Source organism: Chelonoidis abingdonii, chromosome 3 (assembly GCF_003597395.2).
Source record: "Chelonoidis abingdonii isolate Lonesome George chromosome 3, CheloAbing_2.0, whole genome shotgun sequence".
Lineage (NCBI taxonomy): Eukaryota > Metazoa > Chordata > Testudines > Testudinidae > Chelonoidis > Chelonoidis abingdonii.
Window position 1 is genome coordinate 509,181 of NC_133771.1, and position 23,552 is coordinate 532,732.

The 23,552-nt window shown below is 49.7% G+C and overlaps 1 protein-coding gene across 2 annotated transcripts in view; it reads left to right on the top strand.

The window, feature by feature from the left end:
- IFT172 (intraflagellar transport 172) overlaps window positions 1-23,552 on the top strand; it is a 139,298-nt gene that overhangs the window by 22,176 nt on the left and 93,570 nt on the right. For both annotated transcript variants that reach the window (XM_075063516.1, XM_075063515.1), the window contains exons 6-13: window positions 95-174; window positions 673-760; window positions 3,786-4,000; window positions 4,096-4,219; window positions 5,941-6,036; window positions 6,900-7,061; window positions 9,769-9,822; window positions 18,833-18,936. In XM_075063516.1, coding sequence (XP_074919617.1) covers window positions 95-174; window positions 673-760; window positions 3,786-4,000; window positions 4,096-4,219; window positions 5,941-6,036; window positions 6,900-7,061; window positions 9,769-9,822; window positions 18,833-18,936 — 923 coding nt within the window. The remainder of the gene's footprint in view (window positions 1-94; window positions 175-672; window positions 761-3,785; window positions 4,001-4,095; window positions 4,220-5,940; window positions 6,037-6,899; window positions 7,062-9,768; window positions 9,823-18,832; window positions 18,937-23,552) is intronic.

Sequence of the window (23,552 nt, forward strand, 5' to 3'; positions counted from 1 at the left end):
TGTGTAAAAGCCATCTTGTGCTGCACCACGAGTGAATCCTTGTTTCTGACATGAGGACGGAGACTGCATTGACCAGTGTCCTTCTCTCCCTCAGGTTCGTTTAGCAAATGCAAAGACCAACAAGTCCTCCACCATTTATGGGACAGATTCTTTTGTGGTCTCATTAACCTCTAAGTGAGTATGGTGTTGCCGCAGGCTCCTGCTGCCCCAGCTCAATCTCCTGACCCAGCTGCTGGCTCTGAAGAGGCCTCCTTACTGCTGATGGGGCAGCTTCATAGGCTCCATTATAAAGATAGATAAGCCCAGAGCCCCGCTCCCTTGGGGTTCCCAGCTTCTGTGTGTTTTACCAATAATACGGTAACATTGCATTAGCAGGAAATGCCACCTGGTCACTATACTTTTCCTTTCCCACCTTCCCCTCCCTGTGTCAGTCTGTCTGCTTTGTCTTTACAGAGACTTTGAGCTCTCTGGGGCGGGATCCAGATCTTCCTGATATGTGTGTGCCATCGGGCAGATTGTGGGCATTATCAAGAAGTAACTAAGGAGAAACAGTGGGCTACCACTGATTCCTGCAACCCCATGAGAATCTGATCAGCTGGGGATGGGAGGGAAACGTGAAACCATGAGTGCTGCTGTGATTCTATGCCGACTTGTCCTGGTGTCTCTTGACAGTGTGTCTGGGAAGGGGATCCTGTCTGGCCATGCAGATGGAACCATTGTGCGCTACTTCTTTGATGACGAAGGCTCAGGTGAATCACAGGTACTGCATGGCTCTTTGGAAAAGACTCCCTCTTGCACACATCCTTCCTCCCCAGTCACCCCAGGCCTGGAGAGTAACTGGGACCTGTGGAAGGGAGGGCAGGTCAGAGGAGGGGCAGCAGATTGCTCTCATCACTGCGTGGCTAATGGAGCACTGATTAAATCATGGAAGGGTGTCTAGATCTAGAATTTGTGTGGATAGAGGAATTACCCCAGTGCCTGTAAGACTCAAGGCTATTCACATCTCCATGGGGCACTGGGAGCACCCTGGTGCCCAGGAGAGCAGTGCTCAAGCTGAGAGCTGTGAGGTATGTGTATTGCCTTCTTCCCACTGCCCCCTGTTGTATTCTTCATAGTTACACCAACAGATTTTAATAGAAGATTTCCATTTGTAATGATCACCTTGGGTTTCCTCCTGAGAAGGCTTGAGACCAGACAGTCCTAAGCCAAGCTTTTCAAGCTATCCATAGTGGACAGGAAGGTGGAAGATTGAGTACTCTATTCCAGCTGTCACTCACAGCAGCATTTTAATTGCAGTAACAGGAAGAATAAGTGAACAGCTTTAGTGGCTGATCCTCCTTCACAATATGCCACAGGGGCAGAGTCATCTGGTGTCCTCATCCCAAATTCTTTGCTGGATGTGGTGTCTGAGTGCGACCTAGCCAGACCAGTCATCTTCCAATGGTCTTCCCAAAACCTCATTCTGATCATGGAAAGCTGGACCCTGTGGCCTTGGTCAGGGTAAAGGGAATGCCGTTTCCACTCAGCCCTTCCCTCCCTGGCTGGAGTGGGTTGTGCATATATGTTACCCAGGATGACAGAACCTGTGATCTTAGAGATCACTCTGCCTGGGCGAAGGTGTACTGAGTCCACGGTCTGTCATACTGACAATAAGCATCTCATTGTTTCCTGTTGGTCTGTCTGTACCTAAGTATTGTCTCCTGGCTTACATTAGATTGTTGACATTTAAATTGTTAACAGTAGAGTTCAGAGTTAACACACATTATTATGATGGGACAGCTTTAGCTCTGGTTTCAGGCTGTTTCTGTGGCAACTTTGGCAGTCAGCCCTAGAAACCCTGTAGAACAGGGGTCGGCAATCCCTTTGGCATGTGTGCTGATTTTGCCTGTCACGCGGCTGCCAGCCGGGGTCCTGGCTGCCGGCCTCGCTCAGCCTGCTGCCGGCTGAATGAACAGAACCCCAGGCCGGCAGGAGGCTAAGCAGGGCCGGTGGCTGGGACCTCAGACTGGCGGCAGGCGCGCCCCCCGGCTTCCCCCTCACCGCGCTTGGGTTCTGCGGCTCCTGGGAGCGTGAGCCGCTGGAGCGCGGGGCCCTGAGTCTGCTGCGGGAGGGGTGGCGGCTCACACTTCCCGGAGCTGCAGAGCCCGAGTGTGGCGAGGGAGGAGCTGGGGGGTACACAGGGGCCACCATCTGCATGCATGTGCTGCAGGAACCGCTCGCCCCTCCCCCCCCGCCGAGGAGGCACCAGGTGCACCTGCCTCTGGACTGCAGCCCCCTGGCTTCCCCCTCACCGCTCTCAGGTTCTGCAGCTCCTGGAAGTGTGAGCCACCGCTGCCCCTCCCACAGCTCCCCCACTCCCGCTGCCTCAGCACTCTGCAGGGGAGGAGTTGTGCGCACAGCAGCCCGGCTGCATGTTTTGCTCCATGTGGAGCCAGCATCCGACCGGCGTGGGCATGATAAGGGGAGTCCCAGGGGGCAGTCAGGGAGCAGGAGGAAGGTTGGATGGGTCAGGAGTTCTAGGGGTCCTGTCAGGGGGCGAGGAGTGGTTGGATGGGGCGTGGGAGTCTGGGGGTCTGTCTGGGGGTGGCGGTGTGGATAAGAGTTGGGGTAGTCAGAACAGGTAGGAGGTAGGGTCCTAGGGGGACAGTTAGGGTGGTGGTGGGGTCTCAGAAGGGAGCAGTCAAGGGACAAGGAGCAGGGAGGCTTAAGTAGGGGGTGGGGTTCTGGGGGGCAGTCAGGGGACAAGGAGCAGGGGTGTGTGGATGGGGCAGGGGTCCCAGGAGGCCATCAGGAGGGGTTGGATGGGGCAGCAAGAGTCTGGGGGCAGTCAGGGAACAGAGTGGGTTGGATGGGGCAGGGGTCCCAGGGGGGCATCAGGAATGAGAGGAGGGGTTGGATCATGCGGCGGGGGTCCGTACATCCACTGCAGCCTGCGGGCCCCCTCGGGGGGCGCTGGGCCGCAGCCTGGGCAGGAGGGGTGGCCCCACCACCCCGTTAGCGGCGCCCACCCTTTGCAGGGCTGCTGCCCCCTGCACCATGCCGGCTTCCTCCATGGCTGGGGCTCACTGCCCTGCCACAAGCGAGACGCTCTGGCTCTCCGTGCCTCCGGAAGGCAGCTCCTCCCTGCCAAGCTCTGGCAGGCAGCCCAAGCCCAGCAAAGCCAGTGAGTGGACTTCAGGGCGGGCCACCGGGGTGGGTGGGAAAGGGCTACGGGGGTGGGGAGGGGGGGGGCTGTGCACCCTCCAGGGGAGTTCAGGGGGCGGGGAGAGGGGAACCTGGTCTGGGGAGCTGCCCCTGGGCACGGCTGGCCCCTGGGGTCTATAAAAGCTCATTGGGATTTGCTCCTCAATGAACCGATGTGCGGAGAGGGGCAAAGTGGAAGTTTCGCCTAGGGCTCAAAATATCCTTGCACCGGCCCTGCCCCAGGGGGTGCGTGCACCCCAGATTAAGAACCACTGCACTAAACTGATAAGATCTGCATTTTAATTTAATTTTAAATGAAGCTTCTTAAACATTTTAAAAAACTTGTTTACTTTACATGCAACAATAGTTTATAGACTTACAGAGAGAGACCTTCTAAAAACATTAAAATGTATTACCGGCATGTGAAACCTTAAATTAGAGTGAATAAATGAAGACTCAGCACACCACATCTGAAACGTTGCCGACCCCTGCTCTAGAAACATACTTTTTTAAACAAGCTCGCAGGGGGTTTGTACCTGGTCTGCTCAGTCTGCTGCCGGTGCTGCTACTCTGTTCAGGACTTTCTGTCTTGTTTATTGTAGGGTAAATTGGTGACGCACCCCTGCCCTCCATATGCCCTTACCTGGGCTTCCAGCAGTATCGTGGCTGCAGGCTGCGATAAGAAGATTATAGCTTATGGAAAGGAAGGCCACGTAATACAAACCTTTGATTATAGCCGGGATCCCTTGGAGAAGGAGTTCACCACAGCAGTCACTAGCCCTGGGGGCCAGTCAGTTGTCATTGGCAGCTACGACAGGTATGGTGCCTAATGGCTGGGCCTTTCCCTTAGAATGGCCTTCCTCGCCTGCGGCTTGTAGTTTTTCAAGCTCACTGCTTCATCTCTTCCCACAGGCTGAGGGTGTTGAACTGGAGCCCCCGCAGGAGTGCCTGGGAGGAAGCCAAACCCAAAGAAATCGCACACCTTTATACTATTACAGCCTTAGCATGGAAGAGGGATGGCTCGAGGCTCTGTGCGGTGCGTACCATGAAGTGATAGCCTCAAGCTTCCTCCAGAGCTACCCTGAGGTGTCCTGGAATGACAGTCCTGCCTGCTGCATGACAGAGTCTGATCTGTGTCTCTACAGTCAACAAGATATGGCACTGGGAGGGCCAGCCAGAGACCAAGGGGGAGGGGTGGGACCTAGAAACACAAGGAGGAGGGGTGGGATCTAGGTTGGGAAAGAAGTTGCTACAGTCTGGTATGGGATGAGTCAGGAGTTCACTTTAGCCTCTACTGATAGAACAAGAAGCAATGGGCTTAAACTGCAGCAAGGGAGATTTAGCTTGGACATTAGGAAAAAGTTCCTAACTGTCAGGGTAGTTAAACACTGGAATAAATTACCTAGGGAGGTTGTGGAATCTCCATCTATGGAGATATTTAAGAATAGGTTAGATAAAAATCTATCAGGGATGATCTAGACAGTATTTGGTCCTGCCATGAGGGCAGGGGACTGGACTCGATGACCTCTCGAGGTCCCTTCCAGTCCTAGAGTCTATGAATCTATGAGAGTTTTAGAAATGGCACAGGGGGTGGTTCAGCAGCAGCAGCAAGATTCCTTCCTCCAGGGAAAATAACAGAAGGAGTTTGGCCTGGCACTTCCCAAGTGCAGCGTGCCCTCTGTCTCCCCATAGCACCTAGCAGGGTGGGGAGGAGCTGAGCTGGCATTAACCCCTTGTATTCCAGGGACCAGAGAATGCTCCTGTCTCTGCCTTGTGGATTCTGCTCGAAATTATCCCAGGCTGAAAGTCCCCATGCCAAAGATGTGCCCTACTAGGCTGTTCCTTGTAAAACTTTGGTCTTTCAAACAACCTGGTCTCATTCTGTGATAAGATTAGAAGTTTGGTTGCTAAGGATAACTGAGTCGGTATAATATACTGAGACTATGGAAAGGCATTTGGCTTAGTACTGCATGGCATTCGATGTAAAAAATGACTACATGTTAATGAATTGAGAACTGACTGACAGACCTCACACAGTAGTTGTTAGTGGGGAATCCATCATTAAATGGCAGTGCTTCAAGTGGGATTCCACAGGGATCGTACTAGCCTGACACTAATCTACATTTTCTTCAATGATTTGGCAGTAAATATAAAATCACTGCTGATCAAATTTGTGGTGACAGAAAGATTGGTGGAATGGTAAATAACTGAGGACAGGGCAGTCATACAGAGCAGTCTGGATAGCTTGTAAGCTGGGCCCATTCAACCAAATGTGTTTTTAATGCAGCCAAATAGAAGATCAGACATCTAGGAAGAAGGAATGTAGGCCATACCTGTAGAATAGAGGCTCTGTCCTGGAAAGCAGTGACTCTGAAAGGGATCATATTGGACAGACAGCTCAACATGAGTGCCCAGAGCAATATGCTAGTGAAAAACTCTAATGTGATTCTTGGGTAAATAACCAGGGGAGTAGTGAATATGAGTTGGGAGGAGATTTTACCTGTGTATACGGCATTGGTGAGCCCAGTACTGGAATACTCGTGCAGTTCTGATGTCCACTTTTTAAGAAGGATGTCGAAAAATTGGAAAGGGTGCAGAAAGGAGCCTCAATGATTATTCAAGGGCTGGAGCAAATGTCTTACAGTGAGAGAGCTTCATCTGTTTAGTTTATTGAAAAGAAGCCTGAGGCGTGACTTGATTACAGTATCTAAGGACCTTCACTTGCTGCACTCTACCTGCCTTGTGTTTGCTCCCCAGGGCACCCTTTGTGGAGGGGTGGAGCAGTTTGATTGCTGCCTGCGCAGGAGCATTTACAAAAATAGATTTGAAATGACATATGTGGGGCCGAGCCAGGTAAGCAGTTCATAGGCTGTGTGAAGCAGGTGTCTAAGTGAAGCTGTGATAATCAATCACCTGGCATGCTTGGAGTCCTCAGTACTGTCTGCTACTCTCCTGTCTCACCCAGGTCTGCCTCCCCAGCCCGCTCCTGGTCCCCAGACCCTCTTGGAGACTCCCTACAGTCTACTGTGACGGGTCTCATAAGCTGTCACAGCTGGGCTCCTGCTTACACCCATCCCCAATAAAACATTGGCTTTGTTTAAAAAATTCTGTTCAAAAGAGTTAACGGTGCCATTGGGATTCAGCAAAATGCCTAAACAATTCCACTGGCTTGGAAAGCCCTGTGCCTTCTAAAACACTCAAATATTAAAAAGTCTGGAAACGGAATCCAGCCTCTCTCCTTGCCCTTCTGCCCACCCCATACCAAACTTTAGCCCCTAAAATTTGGAAAATATGCACAGAAGTTCAACACAGTGCATTACCAGGCAACGGTAAAATCCCATTGCTAGCCAAGGGATCCATCTCCATCAGTTTTCTGGAAATGTGTATTGTTTTGCATATTTTAGGAACAAGATTCAGTGTGGGTGAGTGGTGGAGGGCAGCTGGGATGACAAACCTGGAGTCAGTTCCTGGATCTAACATAGGCTCATTGTGTGCCCTTGAACAAGTCACTCGGTCTCCTTGTGCCATAGCTCCACATGGGTACAATGGTGTGGGGGGTAATGCTCCCTTGCCTGCAGGAGTGCTGTGTTTGTGAGGGGCTGGGGCATGGAACTACCTAGACAGATAGACATGTACCTTCCTTAGAATGAGGGCTCTTGTGTTGTGCTCTTGTAGGGGCCAGCGAGCTTCCTTACCTCTTGCCCCACTCTCTCCAGGTCATTGTGAAGAACCTCTCCACAGGAACCCGAGTGGTGCTGAAATCCCACTATGGCTATGAGATTGACGAGGTGAAGATTTTGGGGAAGGAGAGGTACCTTGTGGCCCATACCTCAGATACACTGCTGGTGGGGGATCTGAACTCCAACAAGCTCAGTGAGGTACTGGAAATCGCTGCAGGACCGTGGGGTTGACCTGGTGTCTCTAGATTCCCAGGCAGACTCATTGGCGTCGGAATAGTGTGTTGGTTAAAAACAACTAGTGGTTTTAATAAGTTGGAGCGGACTGGTTAGTTGAGAGAATTGGTAGTGGGATCTGGGGCCTGTTCTGTTAATTTAGATGGAATAAATGGGCTGAGCATTTGAAATTTAAAATATTAGATAAAGCTTTCATTTTAAGGCCAGGTGAAATGCCCCACAGGATTCATCCCCTCGCAGTGCCCTTCCCAAAATTGGGTCAAGGGCTTTGTGCTCAGCAGCCAAGTCTGAACTTCTTGTCTCCAGTTCAGCTCCTGCTGACATCAGTTCCCTAGCTTCGGTAGCATCCTCAGGGGAAGGGAAGCCATATGTGTGGCCCCCAGAAACAGTGCTAAACTGGGCTGGGAACAATAGCACCTGATCAGAAACCTGAGCCTATAGACACTGCTACTCAGTAGTCAGAGCAGGCGTTGGCTGGAGTTAATCTCCAGGTTTATCTCTCCAGTGCTCAGCACCAAGCACAGCATTCCTCTCACATGTCCAGGCATAGTTGTTTCTAATAAGGAATCAGGTCTTGGCGTGGTCAGTTTACTCTCCTGTTTATCTTTCCTGTGCTCCTCGAAGCTATAACTGAAAGCCTCTGCTTGGAGGAGGAAGGACCAACTGCAGCTGCTTTTTCTGGCTGGCTGGGTTTGCTGCCTCAGTCTGTTTACTGCCCTTTGACATCACTACAACTATTCTGTTGTTAATTATTTTCAGTTGCCAAAGGTGTGCTGGGCACCTCACAGGGTAACTCTACACTGCAGCTGGAAGCTGTAATTCTTAGCTCTGGTAGATATCATGTGTTAGCTCTGCTCAAGCTAGCACACTGAAAATAGCAGTGTGGCCACGGTGGCACGGGCAGCAGCTTTGAGTCGCCGCTAAGTAGCTAGTGAATGCATATCTACCTGAGCTGGGAATTACAGCTCCTAGTTGCAGCATAGATGTAGCCAGAGAGACTGGGGAAAGGCACCTTCCGGCACAGAAGGGAAACAGATCTGTAGTCAGCATGACCGACTTCAAGTGAGAGCATAAACAGTGAGGTGAAGAGAGGGCAGGCAGAAGTTCTGCCCCTTCCCCTCCTTTCTCCTGAACTTCAGCTCCACTGAATTCTACAGAGGCATTTAACTGAGGACAGGAAGGTGGCTTGGGGAGTGTTCCATGCATGAGGGCAGCATGGAGGAAGGCACAGAGAGGAGGCCTGTAATAGAAGGAGATGAAAAGATATTCTAGCACTAGAAAAGGTTCAGAAAAGGGCAACTAAAATGATTAGGGGGTTGGAGAGGGTCCCATATGAGGAAAGATTAAAGAGGCTAGGACTCTTCAGCTTGGAAAAGAGGAGGCTAAGGGGGGATATGATAGAGGTCTATAAAGTCATGAGTGATGTTGAGAAAGTGGATAAGGAAAAGTTATTTACTTATTCCGATAATACAAGAACTAAGGGGCACCAAATGAAATTAATAGGCAGAAGGTTTAAAACAAATATAAGGAAGTTCTTCTTCACACAGCGCACAGTCAGCTTGTGGAACTCTTTACCTGAGGAGGTTGTGAAGGCTAGGACTGTAACAGTGTTTAAAAAAAAACTGGATAAATTCATGGTGATGAAGTCCATAAATGGCTATTAGCCAGGATGGGTAAGGAATGGTGGCCCTAGCCTCTGTTTGTCAGAGGATAGAGATGGATGACAGGAGAGAGATCACTTGATCATTGCCTGTTAGGTTCACTCCTTCTGGGGCACCTGGCACTGGCCACTGTCGGTAGACAGATACTGGTCTAGATGGACCTTTGGTCTGACCTGGTACGGCCGTTCTTGTGTTCTTATGGATAGACAGGCTCTGTCATTAGTGGAGGGAATGTGAAAGGAGCCCAGGTCCAAGGTGCAGGCTGGGGCCCTGGGACCAAAGGCAGGGAGCTCAAATTTGACGCCAACTCAGTGGGGAGCCAGTGATGGGGGTGGGGGTCTTATCAGGGGCGACTCCAGGCACCAGCACGGCAAGCGCGTGCCTGGGGCGGCAGGCCATGGGAGGGACTCTGCTGGTCGCCGTGAGGGCAACAGGCAGGTTGCCTTCGGCGGCATGCCTGCGGAGTGTCTGCTGGTCCCGTGGCTTCGGCGGACCTCCCACAGGCGTGCTGCCAAATCCGTGGGACCGGGGACCTCCCGCAAGCAGGCCACCGAAGGCAGCCTGCCTGTCGTGTTTGGGGCGGCAAAATACCTAGAGCCACCCCTGGGTCTTATTACCTGGAAAAGTAGGAGGAATGGCAGTGCAAACTGCCCGCTGGCTGTGCAGGCACCTGAAGTGTTGGGAGGTGAACTCTTGTGCAGCATCCCTCGCTATGCCAACTCAGGCTGTTTGCATGGAAGGCACCAGGCTTGTCTGTGCTGCTGCGGAGCGTGAAAGGAGGTTAGTTCCACGGAGCCAAATAGCAGTGAGATTTCAGAACCCAAGCCAGATGCAAAAATCGAGATGAAGTCAGAGCTGAAATCCTTCTGCTGCTTTGATCGCTAGCTGGAATCCCATCTTGCTGCCCCCAGATCCCATGGTGCCTGCAGCTTGAGATTTCTGCACTGCAGTGACAGCAACAAAAGGACCACCAGTGCAGCGCTCATTTACTCCACACCCCTGTGTTGCAGGTGGCCTGGCAAGGATCCGGAGGGAATGAGAAGTTTTTCTTTGACAACGAGAACGTGAGTTGGATTGGGTGAAACTCTTCCCTCTCCTGGCTGAACACACTGTTCACAAACTGCTAACATGAAATCTGCCCCCTGGAGTGGCCCATTTCTTTGCCATGCCTCATTCTGTCCACCCAACTCATGCAGCTTGTGGCCTGCTCCCTACCCTGACTACGTTTCAGGAAGCAGAACAAACCTTTGGTATGAGAGCTGCAAAGGCAGTGTTTCTGCTACCCGAAATTGGGTCAGCTAGTAAGCTTAGGGAGGACTAATGACCCACCAGAGTTTCGCAGGATGCAGCATGTTTATTATACTGATAGCTAAGCTCAAAAGAAGTGGGGAAGGGTGTCACGCTTGTTGCAGGGGCAACAGCTAGGGGTTCGTTTGCCCGGTGTGCTTGTCCCCAAATAACCACACCGGAGTGGAGAGGCTACAGACAGTTTATATGATCTCAAATAAAGGTGCACGGAGATGCAACTCTCAAATCATGCACGAAACACTATTCTCTGCCTTGTCTCTTTTATACCCTACTTGTTTACACAGATGTTCGTAGGTACCATCATTCATTATTTACAGTTCATTAACAACAGGATCTTTTAATTAACTATATCCTTTACTTAAACTATTAACCCTCCTTTTGATTAATAACGCTAATGACATGCTATACCATAAACAAAAGAACAAAAGAAGATGATAAATAGCTTCATATACCCATTCTAATTGGAAAAATAACCTATTGATCATCCCTAGTTCATTTGGGGGTAGTGGCAGGCCTGAGAACATAAACTTTTGACCTTACGCCATATTGCCAATTACTTGGAGGCTTGCCCCTCTCCCCAACAATCCCCTTTGAGAATACAGCAAAGCGCTTCTTGTTGAGTTTTCTCATAGCTTCTCAGGATAAGATTAAAGGGCAAGCAGTAGGTACCGAAGCTGTCCTAAGGGATACATTTCGTGGGCCTCGAAGGACAACAAGACAACTTTACAGCAAGTACTATTTGAGGCCACAGCAAAGAAAGCAACCAAACACAAGCATACCAGGAAGGAGAAAACAAATTTTCAGCCACCCAAACCAATTACCAAAACCCCAAGAACCCACCAATCACTATCTTCTCTTGCGTGATATGGGTGACGAGGTCACGCAGCTTGGCCAGCCTATTTTCAATACTTTGGCTGTGATCAGAGAGGTTAAAAACACAGAGACCTTAAACTCTTCAGCAGCCATGATTTATGTCTAAGAGAAGGTAATCTATGGCAGCGGATTCTGGAGCACCCCTTCTCTAATTCTCGAGAGCTCTGAAGCCAAGTCAGAGATTGAAAGTCGAAGTTAAATTAATGGACTTGGCGAAAGCACAAGCCACTTGGCAAGCTGAAGCTGTGCACCTAAAGCCAAGCCAGGGACTCCCACAAGGAGCAGCAAGGGCTATAGCCTGGGATTTAGACTTAGATTACAGTAGAGTCACATGTTTCATCAAGGGGCAAGCCACGCCGACTCCTGCCGAGCTGGAGGGCGTGTGGCGCATCTGTACTAAAGCATGGCCAGGGACAACCCCCACAGTTAGTCGTCCCACAGAAACAGGGCCCCCGAATATTAGCGGGAACATACGTGAATGCAGTAAGTCCGCAAGCAAGAACCACCCACGGGGGAATATAAAGTGCAGAAAGGTAGGGAGTTGGGGTTGGGGGACAGAACAATGCATTTCATGGTTGGTTAATTAGTACTGACCTTCGGTTACCTACAATAGTAAAACAGGAGGTGACATTTGAAGATACAGCCATCAGCCTAAACTGCAGGCGATGCTGGTTGATATAAGGCTCAGGATTTAAGTAGAACCAAACCTAGACAGCCATTAGAGTTGCCTTAATACCGAACCCAGCAGGTCAGTAGAATAACATGTCCTGCAGGGCATGGCACTCCCACAAAACAGGTAGTGAAGACAGATCCTAAAGTATACCCACTTCCTACGCAAAAGTGAGAAGAATTAGAAGCTGTGGCAGCCAAAAGGGCCACCAGTTTATTTTCCGGGGAACGAAAAGGTAGGGGGCTGAATGTTCAAAAACAACAAACCCCCATACAAGGGTTAAAATCATAGTTAAGTTATACAAAATCATTGGTTTAAACAGCAACTTGAGTCCAATCTTCCTGTGTTTCAATTCCAACCAGCTGAACAGTCCACTGTTCAGGATCAGGGCTCTGCGAGAAGGCACCGCTTTCAGTCGAGAGTAGTGAATCCAGTTCTTGTGCCCCTCTACTTTAGCAGCTGTATGGGAGACCAGTAGGACGAGGTGGGTCCTTTCCACCATTCCTGGAGAGGCTCGTCCTTCAGTGCGAACAAGGACAGAATCACAGGCTGCAGGAATGGACAGGTGCGTCCAAAGGGAGTGGCTGAGAGTCTTTTAACATACTGTGAAGAGAACACAAAACAGCAGACAGGGAACACATATATTGAGATAAGAATCACAGCCAACCTCCATTCCCCTAGCAGGACCAGGGTACCATTCATAGGCCATGCCCTAACCAAACATGATCTCAAAGGGTTAGCCAGTCTCCCCTTAGGAGGGCCCGATGCGAGTAAAGACCAGAGTAGGCATCAGGCCATTTCCAAAGACGCTCCTGACAGATTTTAGCAAGATGTCTTTTGAGAGTTTGATTAGTGCGTTCTACCACTCCGCTGGCCTTGGCTCCAAGGGGTATGAAGTTTCCAATCGATCTGGAGGAGTCGAGACAATTCTGGACAATCTTTGAAGTGAAGTTGTGTTCCGTCAGATTCCATCCACCGCGGCAGGCCGAATCTAGGAAAAACTTCTTTAACCAGCTTAAGAGCCACAGTCTTAAGCAGTGTTATTCGGCAGGGAAAACGCTCAGGCCACCCACTAAAACGATCCACCAAGACAAGGAGGTATCGGTAACCACCTGGGTTCGGGAAGTTCAGTGAATCCAATTGCCACACGAGCCCGGGGCCTGGGGTGGGTTCAGGGTAGCTGGCATAACTGGATTCCTGGTCGAGATTATTTTTCTGAACAGATAAGGCATTCCGCCGAGATCTGTGACGCTAAGGGCCGAGCCCTGAGTAATGAAATACTTCATGTGAGCTGGGTCAAAGCCTCCCTGCCTGCATGGGAGGTTGGTGAAGCCTGTGTAATACTGGCGCACATACATCTTGGCAGAAGGACCTTCCCTCGTAGAACGAAGCCATCTTTCTCCTCCTGAAGCCCGAGGGATTCAGCCCACCTTAGCTCCTCCTCAGTAACAGTGGAGTAGGGAGATCCCCTGACGGATAAAGCTGAAACTGGCAGCCCGGCTAGATTTACATTCCTAAAGCGGCACCCGTTTGGCTTCTCTATCTGCTCTAGCGTTGCCTCGGTTAATACTGGTTCCTCTTTGATGAGCCCGCAGCATCACTGCCACCTCAGCAGGAGCTGTACTGCTTCCAAAAGCTGAAGGATTTGGGCCCATGCTCACCGGAGCAGCCTGGGCTGTCAGCAACCCCTCTGTTTCCATAATCCAGCGTGAGCGTGTAGCACACCAAAAGCGTACTTAGAGTCTGTGTAATATTAACTCTTTTCCTTTTGAGACAATTCAAGTGCACGAGTAAGCAGCCACCAATTCAGTAGCTGGGCTGCAATTCCGGGGGCAGGCTTTTCGCCTTGTCCACCGTTTCGTGAGGGACACAACGCATAACCTGCCCTCCTTAGTTCCATTTACAAGTTACTGCTGCCGTTCTGTCTGTACACTCAATAATCTGCATTGGGGAGGGACAACAAACAGAGCAATAACCTGCCCGTCCTTCGTCCATTTTACACAGTGCAATGCCGGGTCTGTCTGTACCACTCAATATCTGCATTGCGGGAGGAACAACCGCATAACCTGCCCTCCTTGTCCATTTACACAGTGTTACTGCCGTCTGTGTACCCCTCATAAATCCTGCACTGCTGGGAGGCCTGATCTTTATCTTGACGGCTGGAATACTGGGGCATCTATAACTTCTAAGCCCCAATGCCCTGATCCAGCTGGTCTGTCAGGAGAGACGCCGTACCCAGAGGAGGGGACAAGGAGCATGCAGGTGACTCGGGGTGTCTCTAAGGAGGCTGAGCCGAACCGCCTCAGACCGGGGCTAAACCCCGGGCTGGCAACCAGAATATCCCCGTGGCAAACACAAAGCCGGACCAATGAGGATATAATACTTGTAACCCCCTCAAATTTGTTTCTGCTTCCTCACCACAGCAGAGCGAGCTTGCTACTGGCCCTCGCAGCACACGTTGGCTCAGACGTCCGGCCACCCAGCAACGTTGAATCCAATTGTTCGGAGAAAAGGCCACGGGCGCTCAAGACCTAACAGCTGTGTAGAAGTCCGCAGCTACCCCCTCCGCTCATCTGCACATACAGTTGAAAAGGTCGGAGAAAACATCGGGCAAACCAGCCAGGGCTTCCATCAGCTCTGTTTATATACGTAAAAACATCACCTGCCTCGACGGCGCAGTAAAGCATTGCGATCGGCTCCTTAAACACTTCAACAAGCTAGTAAGTAATCCAAAATCTGAATCCACAGCGCAGTCAGAACCTGCCAGTCACCCCAGAAAGCCATGCGCCTAGCTGTAGCGATTCCGGCGGAATCTGACTGGCAGATGGCCTCCAGCCCTCCGTGAGCAGCTGGCTCCCTTCTAAATCTGAAGCCTAATAGCGAACTTCAGGAGGCATCTGACGTTATTTCTACATGCACGCACGGCAGTCGTAGGAGCCAGGCGTAGGCAGAAGCCCGCAGCCCGAGAAATTTATAGACTTACGGTGCTGGACAAACTCCTAGTACCTAGTGCGGCTAAGTAAATTCGTCACACGTAAGAAGGAACCCACCATGAGCTATAATCCCATTCTCCAAGTCCGATATAAGCCTAACCCAAAAGGTGGAAGAGTTCAAATCACTAGTGCCATAACCATCCAACCAGTGCCTTGTCCGAGTGCGACCTCGCCATCCAAAGGAAAGATGCCTGGGACTGCCACCGAACCCGTGGAAAGCACCCTTCTAAGTCAAGACTGAAAAACATGAATACTGGTCCACGGCAGCCTAACCAAATACAGCGTGATGGTGAGGAACAAGAGGGTAGAGTCTTAACCTCTCATTGACCGCGCCTTAAGTCGCCCATCGATAACTACCGTGTCAGAGTTTCCTGACAAGGTAGGAAGGGTATTCCAACTGCAGAGGAGACACTCCGTAGTACCCACCCAACACAAGAATTTACTACTACTTACTTCCTCTTGGCCTCTTCTTGATGGGGCTAGTGCGCTAACGAAGGACGGCCTTCCCTGGCAAAGAGTTCCACGCGTTAATTGACTAAATGAGCGCATCTATTCCTGGGGTCTCGCGCACGGAGCCGTCAACCAACAGGATAACCTGACTTCCCATTCCCTTCATCTGCGCGCAGCGCAAGGTAATCCTATAGATTCAAGATTCAGGTCAGACCATAACCAGGCATCTCAGGGAAGCTAGAGTAAAAACAATTCATCCTGAGAAATGCATAAGTGCCCAGCCGACAGACAGAAGATCCGTCCAGCAGCAGCGAGTAGGGCATTCAGGGAAATAACATAGCTCGTGAAGATGTCTTTTCCCCGCGAGAGACCCCACCCGCAGCAGCATAAACGTAGCGACCAGAGTGTTCTTTCGACCCTCCCGGTCACTAGTAAGAACTTCTAATGGTAAATGGAGGAGTTGATTTCCGCCGTCTCGAGCCGCCCGAGATTCATCACAAAGTCCATTACCTCGTATTCCTACCCGCAATCTTACTGCGGTGGTCCGGGAGGGTAATCCTCTCTCGCGGGACGCGCCCGCATAATCCATCGTGTCCCGCCCGTCTGCCATCTGGGAGCGCCATTCCTTGTTGGTACACTCACTTGGTCCTTTCATATCGTCGCCCTGCCGCACAACTATTGCACATTGGTTCAACCCAACCCCCTTTCTTGGGAGCAGAACCGGGACAGTCCTCTCCTTGCCCCCACCTCTACTCACTCCCGGCCCGCTTCCGCTACCTGATCGCGCCGGCCAGCCTCGGACGGCCGTTCATCATCATTTTCACTCGCCCTCTTTCTTCTCTACTTCCGCGAAGCTTGTAACGCCTGTTAGCTGTTTCCAGAATCTCGCAGCCATATTCTCTATATAGCCTAAGGACCTTCGCTTCTTTTGTAGACTTCTCTCTTGATAATCGGCGCGAGCGCCGAGCTAGTAACCGGAATTATCCCTGAATAGACTGCTTTTACCATTCCGGGCTGTTGTACGCACTGTCTGTTGCTGTCTAACAGCATCCCTATGCGCTGCAGTAAACCCGCTACGGAGCTCTCGCTTTGAATTCTGTACCTACTCCTCATATAGGTTTTCCGCCCAGTTGATTACTGCGTGAAGCGGCTGACTTGACGTAAGCACCGAAACACGTCAAGCCAGTTCATTTATTTTTTTTTTGCTATTTTTTTGACCTTTTTATAATTGTTATGAACAGTCCGATCACCGTCAGCCTTGTTAGGATTCCACCTGAGGATAATACAAAAGGAACCCCGATGCGTGCCATCCGTGTAAAGTATCCCTGTCAGGTATTCCTGCGGCATATGTCTTGCGTCCGGCCCTCCTCCCGGATAGCTTTGCTAAAACCTGGCCGCTCCACCTCAAGAGAGAGAGTTCTTTAAAAGTACTGGCAGTCTCCCAATGCGGTGAGGCTTAGACTAACTAAACAAGCCACGGAGAAAACGAAAGTAAATCGGACTCCGAGTAGTTAACCGAATTCCTGCCTGGTTTATAAAAAGCTGCCAAATTACGGGGTAAAGCAATGTGGAGTACAACCTGTACAGTCTAGTCGCTGTCCTGCAGAAGCCGTAGCAGCTACGGGCAATTCGGTTTAGTATTAACAGGGTACTAAACCTGTGAGGCCAATTAGCGGAGCTGAAGGGGCCCTGTCATAGGGTGGCGCTTGCCGGCGTAGGCGAAGTATCACCAGCGCTCTGCTATTTACAAATAGACAATGAGTTTTGAATACATTTGGCAGCAAGCCGTTTTCCACACAGACCGTGTGGAACTCAAATTACTTTGCTTTAATATATCAGTTTCTATTCATAACGCATAAATAACCTGACCATACAAGATGCTCAATCCATTTTTGTTCGTTGACAACAAATAGAGTGGAGGTCTTGTATTTAGAGGTGTACGGCCGCTTGCGGGGCCCGCATTCCTGAGCTGCAGCTCAGAGATACCAGAGGCAGTCCTATCCGCACACATATTTTTTCATCTACCCCTTAGTAGGGTCTACCCACCAAAATTTTCCTATGATTACCAAACACATTCTAAAGTGGCACGCTACCTCTGTCCTTGTGAGATGACTGGCTGCCCATGTCGTTTACCAGGAGATCTGGGCGTCCCTCAGGTCCAACGAGGTAGCAGCATGTTAAAACCTCTAATCAAGCACGTACGTGTCCCACGAACCGGCTTCCTCACGGCTCCGACTCCGCTTGGCGATTGCACGTGGCTCTGCATACAGACTGCTGCTGCGGTTTGGGCTCATCCGTGTGCTCCCGGGTCCGACTTGGTATTAGAGTTGACTGGCCGAGTCCGGTGCGCGCTTGGCATACAGCAAGCAGTCCAATGCGTCGCGGCACCCGCAGAGGGTCCGAGGCAGGTAATGTTTCAGCATACTCAGAGCCCTGGCTGGCGCCAAAGACTGTTGCAGGAAGACAGCAGGGTTCGTTTGCCCGGTGGTGCTTGTTCCCCAATACCAACCAGCCGGAGTTGGAGAGGCGACAGACAGTTATTTAGAATTTCAAAGATAGGTGAACGAGATCAAATAAAGGTGCACGGAGATGCAACTCTCAAATCATGCACGAAACACTATTCTCTGCCTTGTCTCTTTTATACCCTACTTGTTTACACAGATGTTCATAGGTACCATCATTCATTATTTACAGTTCATTAACAACAGGATCTTTTAATTAAGTAGTGGCAGGCCTGAGAACATAAACTTTTGACCTTACGCCATATTGCCAATTACTTGGAGGCTTGCCCCTCTCCCCAACACGCTCACACTTGCATACTCAAGCTCCCAGGACAGGCATGGCACTGGAGAGGTCAGGATCCTTTAAGGTAAATGTCCCACAGCATAGTGATGGATGGTGCGATGAAGGTAGGTCTTCCCAAGGCACGATGGAATGCAATGCAGCGAACCACTGGCCAGGCGGTCCGGGCGAAGGGCCTCTACGGGAGGTACAAGCTTGTGAGTGCACTCCTGAGCACATGGCCCCTTCCCCTTTTAAGGATCTGCTCCTCATGGCCTGCGACTAGAGATGACTTGGCTGCATCTGGTTGGTCACACTCCACCTCAGCCAGTGTCCATGCACTAGGTGTTTGAGTACTGCCTAATTAGAGTCCCAGACATCTTGTCTATCTAGGAGCTCTTTTGATCTTCCAGCTGTTTAAGCAGCCCATTCATCCCACAAATGTCCCAGAAGGGAGGGGTGGGTGAAAGTCACTTCACAGGTATTCAAAGAGGAAGAGGAGACAAGGGGAGGTGGGGTGTGTAACAGACCTTTTGAGCATACATATTATACAGAGCATACAGATCACTGCTGCTCCTACAACAGTTTCCACAACAGAAGGGTGGAAACACTGCCCTGGCAGCAGAGGGGTAGGGCAGAGGAGGAAGACACTGGGAGGACATTAGACATACAGAGAGCAGACATGTGACTCACTTGGGGGAATCCTGCTTCACCTGGCAGGACTGAGAGGCTTGAAGGAGTTGGCTTACTAGCCTACAGCCTGGCTCCTACAGCGCAAGAAACCTCAGGCCATTGGTACTGATTAGTGGCAGTCACAGCAGTGAGACCAAGGATGGAATGAGCTTCAGAGTCTGAGCTCTCCTCCTGGCCCGAGAGGGTGAATCCAGGTCAGGGTGCAGGGCATCCCTTCCACCAACACAGCTAGTACCTATGCCCCTCCACTGAGATCTTCCTCTCACACTGCCTGCTGTAGGAGTCCTGTCTTCTGTCTCCCTATAGGTCTGCATGATCTTCAATGCCGGAGAGCTGACTTTAGTGGAATACGGAAGCAATGAAATTCTGGGATCTGTCCGCACAGAGTTTATGAACCCTCATCTCATCAGGTAAGTGTCGCACCCCTCCTTATCCCCACCACAGGCACTGCCTTGAGACGGCGTGGGACTGGTCGGGAGCCATCACATCCCAGATTGTCCCCGTTGCATGGGTCCTAACCCTGAGACATAATGAGACCCATGTTGTTCCTGGATGGTCTCTGAGACTTAGCCTGCACTTAAAAGTTAGGTTGAGGTGGCTACATTGGTCAGATGTGAAAAATCTTACATCTCTGACTGACATAGCTTTGCTGACTTAAGTCTCAGTGTAAGTGCATGTGCGTCAGCAGAAGAATGTTTCTGTCCACGTACCTACCATCGTTTGGGGAGGTGGTATTTCTACACCTATGGAGAAACCCCTTCTGTTGGTGTAGGCTATGTCTACACTGCAGGGCTAGGCTACTATAGTCTCGTAGTGTAGACACCCTCATTAAATCTGCTGCCTGTGGACACCGTTATGGCTAGTGGGTGCACAGTTGTTATAGGAGGACAGAAGTATATTTGTCACATGCACTTTTGTGCATGATTCTGATGTTCCTCTTTCTGAAGAGGGATCCCTAACCCACACCTGGAGGCCAGCTGGTCTGACTAGCGCTAAATGGAGGGTCTCAATGCCACTGAGTCTTGGTCTAGCCCTAAAAAGAATCTGTTCTTCACTTCTCTCCCCTTCCCAACTTGCCTCTTGTTGAATATCGAAAGGCCATTGCAGAGAAACTAAATTAATCTTTGCAGCAGTCTTCATGGTTGAAGATGTGAGAGAGATTCCCAAACCTGAGCCATTCTTCTTAGGTGACAAATCTGAGGAACTGTCCCAGATTGATGTGTCAGTAGAGGAGGTTTTGGAACACATTGATAAATTGAACAGTAATAAGTCACCAGGACTAAATGGTATCACCCAAGAGTTCTGAAGGAACTCAAATGTGAAATTGCAGAACTCCTAACTGTAGTTTTTAACCTATTATTTAAATCAGCTTCTGTACCAAATGACAGGAGGATAGCTAATGTGATGCTTATTTTTAAAAAAGGCTCCAGAGGTGATCCTGGCAATTATAGGCCAGTAAGCCTGATTTCAGTACCAGGCAAACTCGTTGAGACTATAGTAAAGAGCAGAATTATCAAGATGACGCATAGATAAACATAATCTGTTGGGGAGACATCAACATGGTTTTGTAAAGGGAAATCATGCCTCACCAATCTACTAGAATTCCTTGAGGGAGTCAACAAGCATGTGGACCAGGGGGATCCAGTGAATATAGTGTTCTTATATTTTCAGAAAGCCTTTGACAAGGTCGCTCACCAAAGGCTTTTAAGCAGAGTAAGCTGTCATGGGATAAAAGGGAAGGTTCTCTCATGGGTTGGTAACTGGTTAAAAGATAGGAAACAAAGGGTAGGAATAAATGGTCAATTTTTAGAATGGAGAGAGGTAAATAGTGGTGTCTCCCAGGGATATGTATTGGGATCAGTACTATTTAACATTCATAAATTATCTGAAAAAAGGGGTAAACAGTAAGGTGGAAAAATTTGCTGATGATACCAATTACTCAAGATAATTAAGTCCAAAGCCGACTGCGAAGAGCTACAAAAGCGTTCACAAAACTGGGTGACTGGGCAACAAAATTGCAGGTGAAATTCAGTGTTGCTAAATGCAAAGTAATGCATATTGGAAAACATAATCCCAACTATACATATAAAATGATGGGGTCTAAATTAGCTGTCGCCACTCGAGAGAGATCTTAGGGTATGTTTATGCTACGAAATTAGGTCAATTTAATAGAAGTCAGTTTTTTCCAAATCAATTTGATACAGTTAATTGTGTGTGTCCCCACTAAGTGCATTTAGTCGTCGGTGTGCATCCACAGTACTGAGGCTAGCATCAACTTTCGGAGTGTTGCAGTGTGATAGCTATCCCACAGTTCCCGCAGTCTCCGCCGCCCATTGGAATTTTGTGTTGAGCTCCCAGTGCCTGATGGGGCAAAAACATTGTCGCAGGTGGTTCTGGGTACATGTTGTCAGGCCCCTCTCCCTCCCTCTGTGAAAGCAATGGCAAAAAATTGTTTCTCACCTTTTTTCCTGGGTTACCTGTGCAAACAACATACCACGGCAATCATGGAGCCTGCTCAGCTCATTGTCACCATATGTCTCTTTGGTGCTGCTGGCAGATGCAATACTGCAGTGCTACACAGCAGCATCCCCTTGCCTTGCAGATGGCAGACGGTGCAATACGATTGCTAACAGTCATCGTCGCCCCGTAGGTGCTCCTGGCCAACCTCTGTTAGGTTGGTTGGGGACACCAGGGCAGACATGGGTGCTCCTGGCCGGCCTCGGTGAGATTGGTCGGGGGGGCCTGGACAAAAATAGGAATGACTCCAGGTCATTCTCTTCTTTAGGTTTCGTCTAATGGAGATTCTTTAGGTTTCGTCTAATGGAGATTCAGTCCTGCCTGGAATATCATGCCAGCTTGAGGCTTCTGCCTCAGGCTGCTCTTCCAGTTGGCAGCACCGCGCGGTCACACCTACCCCAGCCTACCCCTTGCTCCCACGGCTCATGAAGCCTGGACGGTAATAAGGAGCAGCTCAACTATAGGCTGAGCAAGTGCAGAATGGTGGTAGAATTTAAATTTGGACATTTAAAAGCTTGTTGACGCAGTTTACAGACTCAGTTAGACCTCAGTGAAACCAATATTCCTATCGTTATTACTGCTTGCTGTGTGCACCACAATATCTGTGAGAGTAAGGGGGAGACGTTTATGGTGGGGTGGGAGGTTGAGGCAAATTGCCTGGCTGCTGATTACGCGCAGCCAGACACCAGGGTGGTTATAAGAGCACAGCAGGGCGCGCTGCGCATCAGAGAAGCTTTGAAAACCAGTTTCATGACTGGCCAGGCTACGGTGTGAAAGTTCTGTTTGTTTCTTCTTGATGAAAACCCGCCCCCTTGGTTCACTCTACTTTCCTGTAAACCAACTGCCCTACCCTCCCCCCTTTAATCTTCACTTGCGGAGGCAATAAAGTCATTGTTGTTTCAAATTAGTGCATTCTTTATTAATTCGACACAAATAGGGGGATAACTGCCAACATAGCCGGGAGGGGTGGAGGAGGAGGGAAACACGGGGTGAGGTAGTTGTAGGGGCACACCCTAGAATGGCGTGCAGCTCATCATAGAAGCGACATGTCTGGGGCTCTGACCTGGAGCGGCCATTTGCCTCTCTGGTTCTTTGGTAGGCTTGCCTGAGCTCCTTAAGTTTCACGTGGCACTGCTGCAGGTCCCTGCTATACCTCTGTCCTTCATGCCCTTGGAGATTTTTTCAAATATTCTGGCATTTTGTCTTTTGGAATGGAGTTCGGATAGCACGGATTTGTGTCCCATTTGGTCCATGCTGGAGGTCTTGCGATTCTGGGACTCCACGGTCACATGTGCTGATGAGGTGTGCATGGCTACCTGTGCTGATCAGCTCGCCACACTGGCCAAACAGGAAATGAAATTCAAAAGTTCGCGGGGATTTTCCTGTCTACCTGGCCAGTGCATCTGAGTTGAGAGTGCTGTCCAGAGCGGTCACAATGGAGCATTCTGGGATAGCTCCCGGAGGCCAATACCGTTGAATTGCGTCTGTACTACCCCAAATTCGACCCAGAAGGGTCGATTTCAGCGCTAATCCCCTCGTCGGGGAGGAGTACAGAAATCGATTTTAAGAGCCCTTTAAGTCAACAAAAATGGCTTCATCATGTGAATGAGTGCAGGGTTAAATCGATCTAACGCTGCTAAATTCGACCTAAACTCATAGGGTAGAGCAGGGCTTGGAGTCATTGTGGATAGTTCTCTGAAAACATCTGCTCAGTGTGCAGCAGCAGTCACAAAAGCGAACAGAATGTTGGGAACCATTAAGAAAGGGATCGATAATAGGACAGAAAATATCATATTGCCTCTACCCATCGCTCCAACCACTAGGTCAGACTCAGATAGCCCCTGTTATGGGTCCTGAGAGTATAAATCAGATGCTAGGAATTTAGGAAGTTGATAAAGGAAGAAAGAGACACAAGAAGAAATCTGTGGCCAGCAGAGTTAAGGACAATAAGAAGGAGTTTTTAAGTTTATTAAAAACAAAAGGAATGCTAACAATGGTATTGGTCCATTACAAGAGGGAAATGGTAGAATTGTTCATTGATTTATAGATTCTAAGACTAGAAGAGACCATTGGGATCATCTAGTCCGACCTCCTGTATAACACAGGCCAGAGAAGTTCCCCAAAACTATTCCTAGAGCAGATCTTTTAGAACAACTTCCAATCCTGAGTGTACATTTAACAGTAATTAATCACTGGAACAATTTACCAGGGGTCGTGATTCTCCATCATTGACAATTTTTGAGTCAAGATTGGATGTGTTTCTAAAAGATCTGCTCTAGGAATTATTTCAGGGCAGTTCTCTGGTCTGTGTTATACAGAGGGTCAGATTAGGTGGTCAAAATGGCCCCTGTTGGCCTTGGAATCTAAGAATCTATTAATTTGCTCTAATTTTTGTGCTTGGAGCCTATTTGGGATAATTTGTGGCATACCAGCCTGGGAGTCTGGCCCCTGTACCTCCCAGAAGCTGTCTCTAATGTGCAGATGCTCCCAAGTGGGTGGGGGTGTGAGG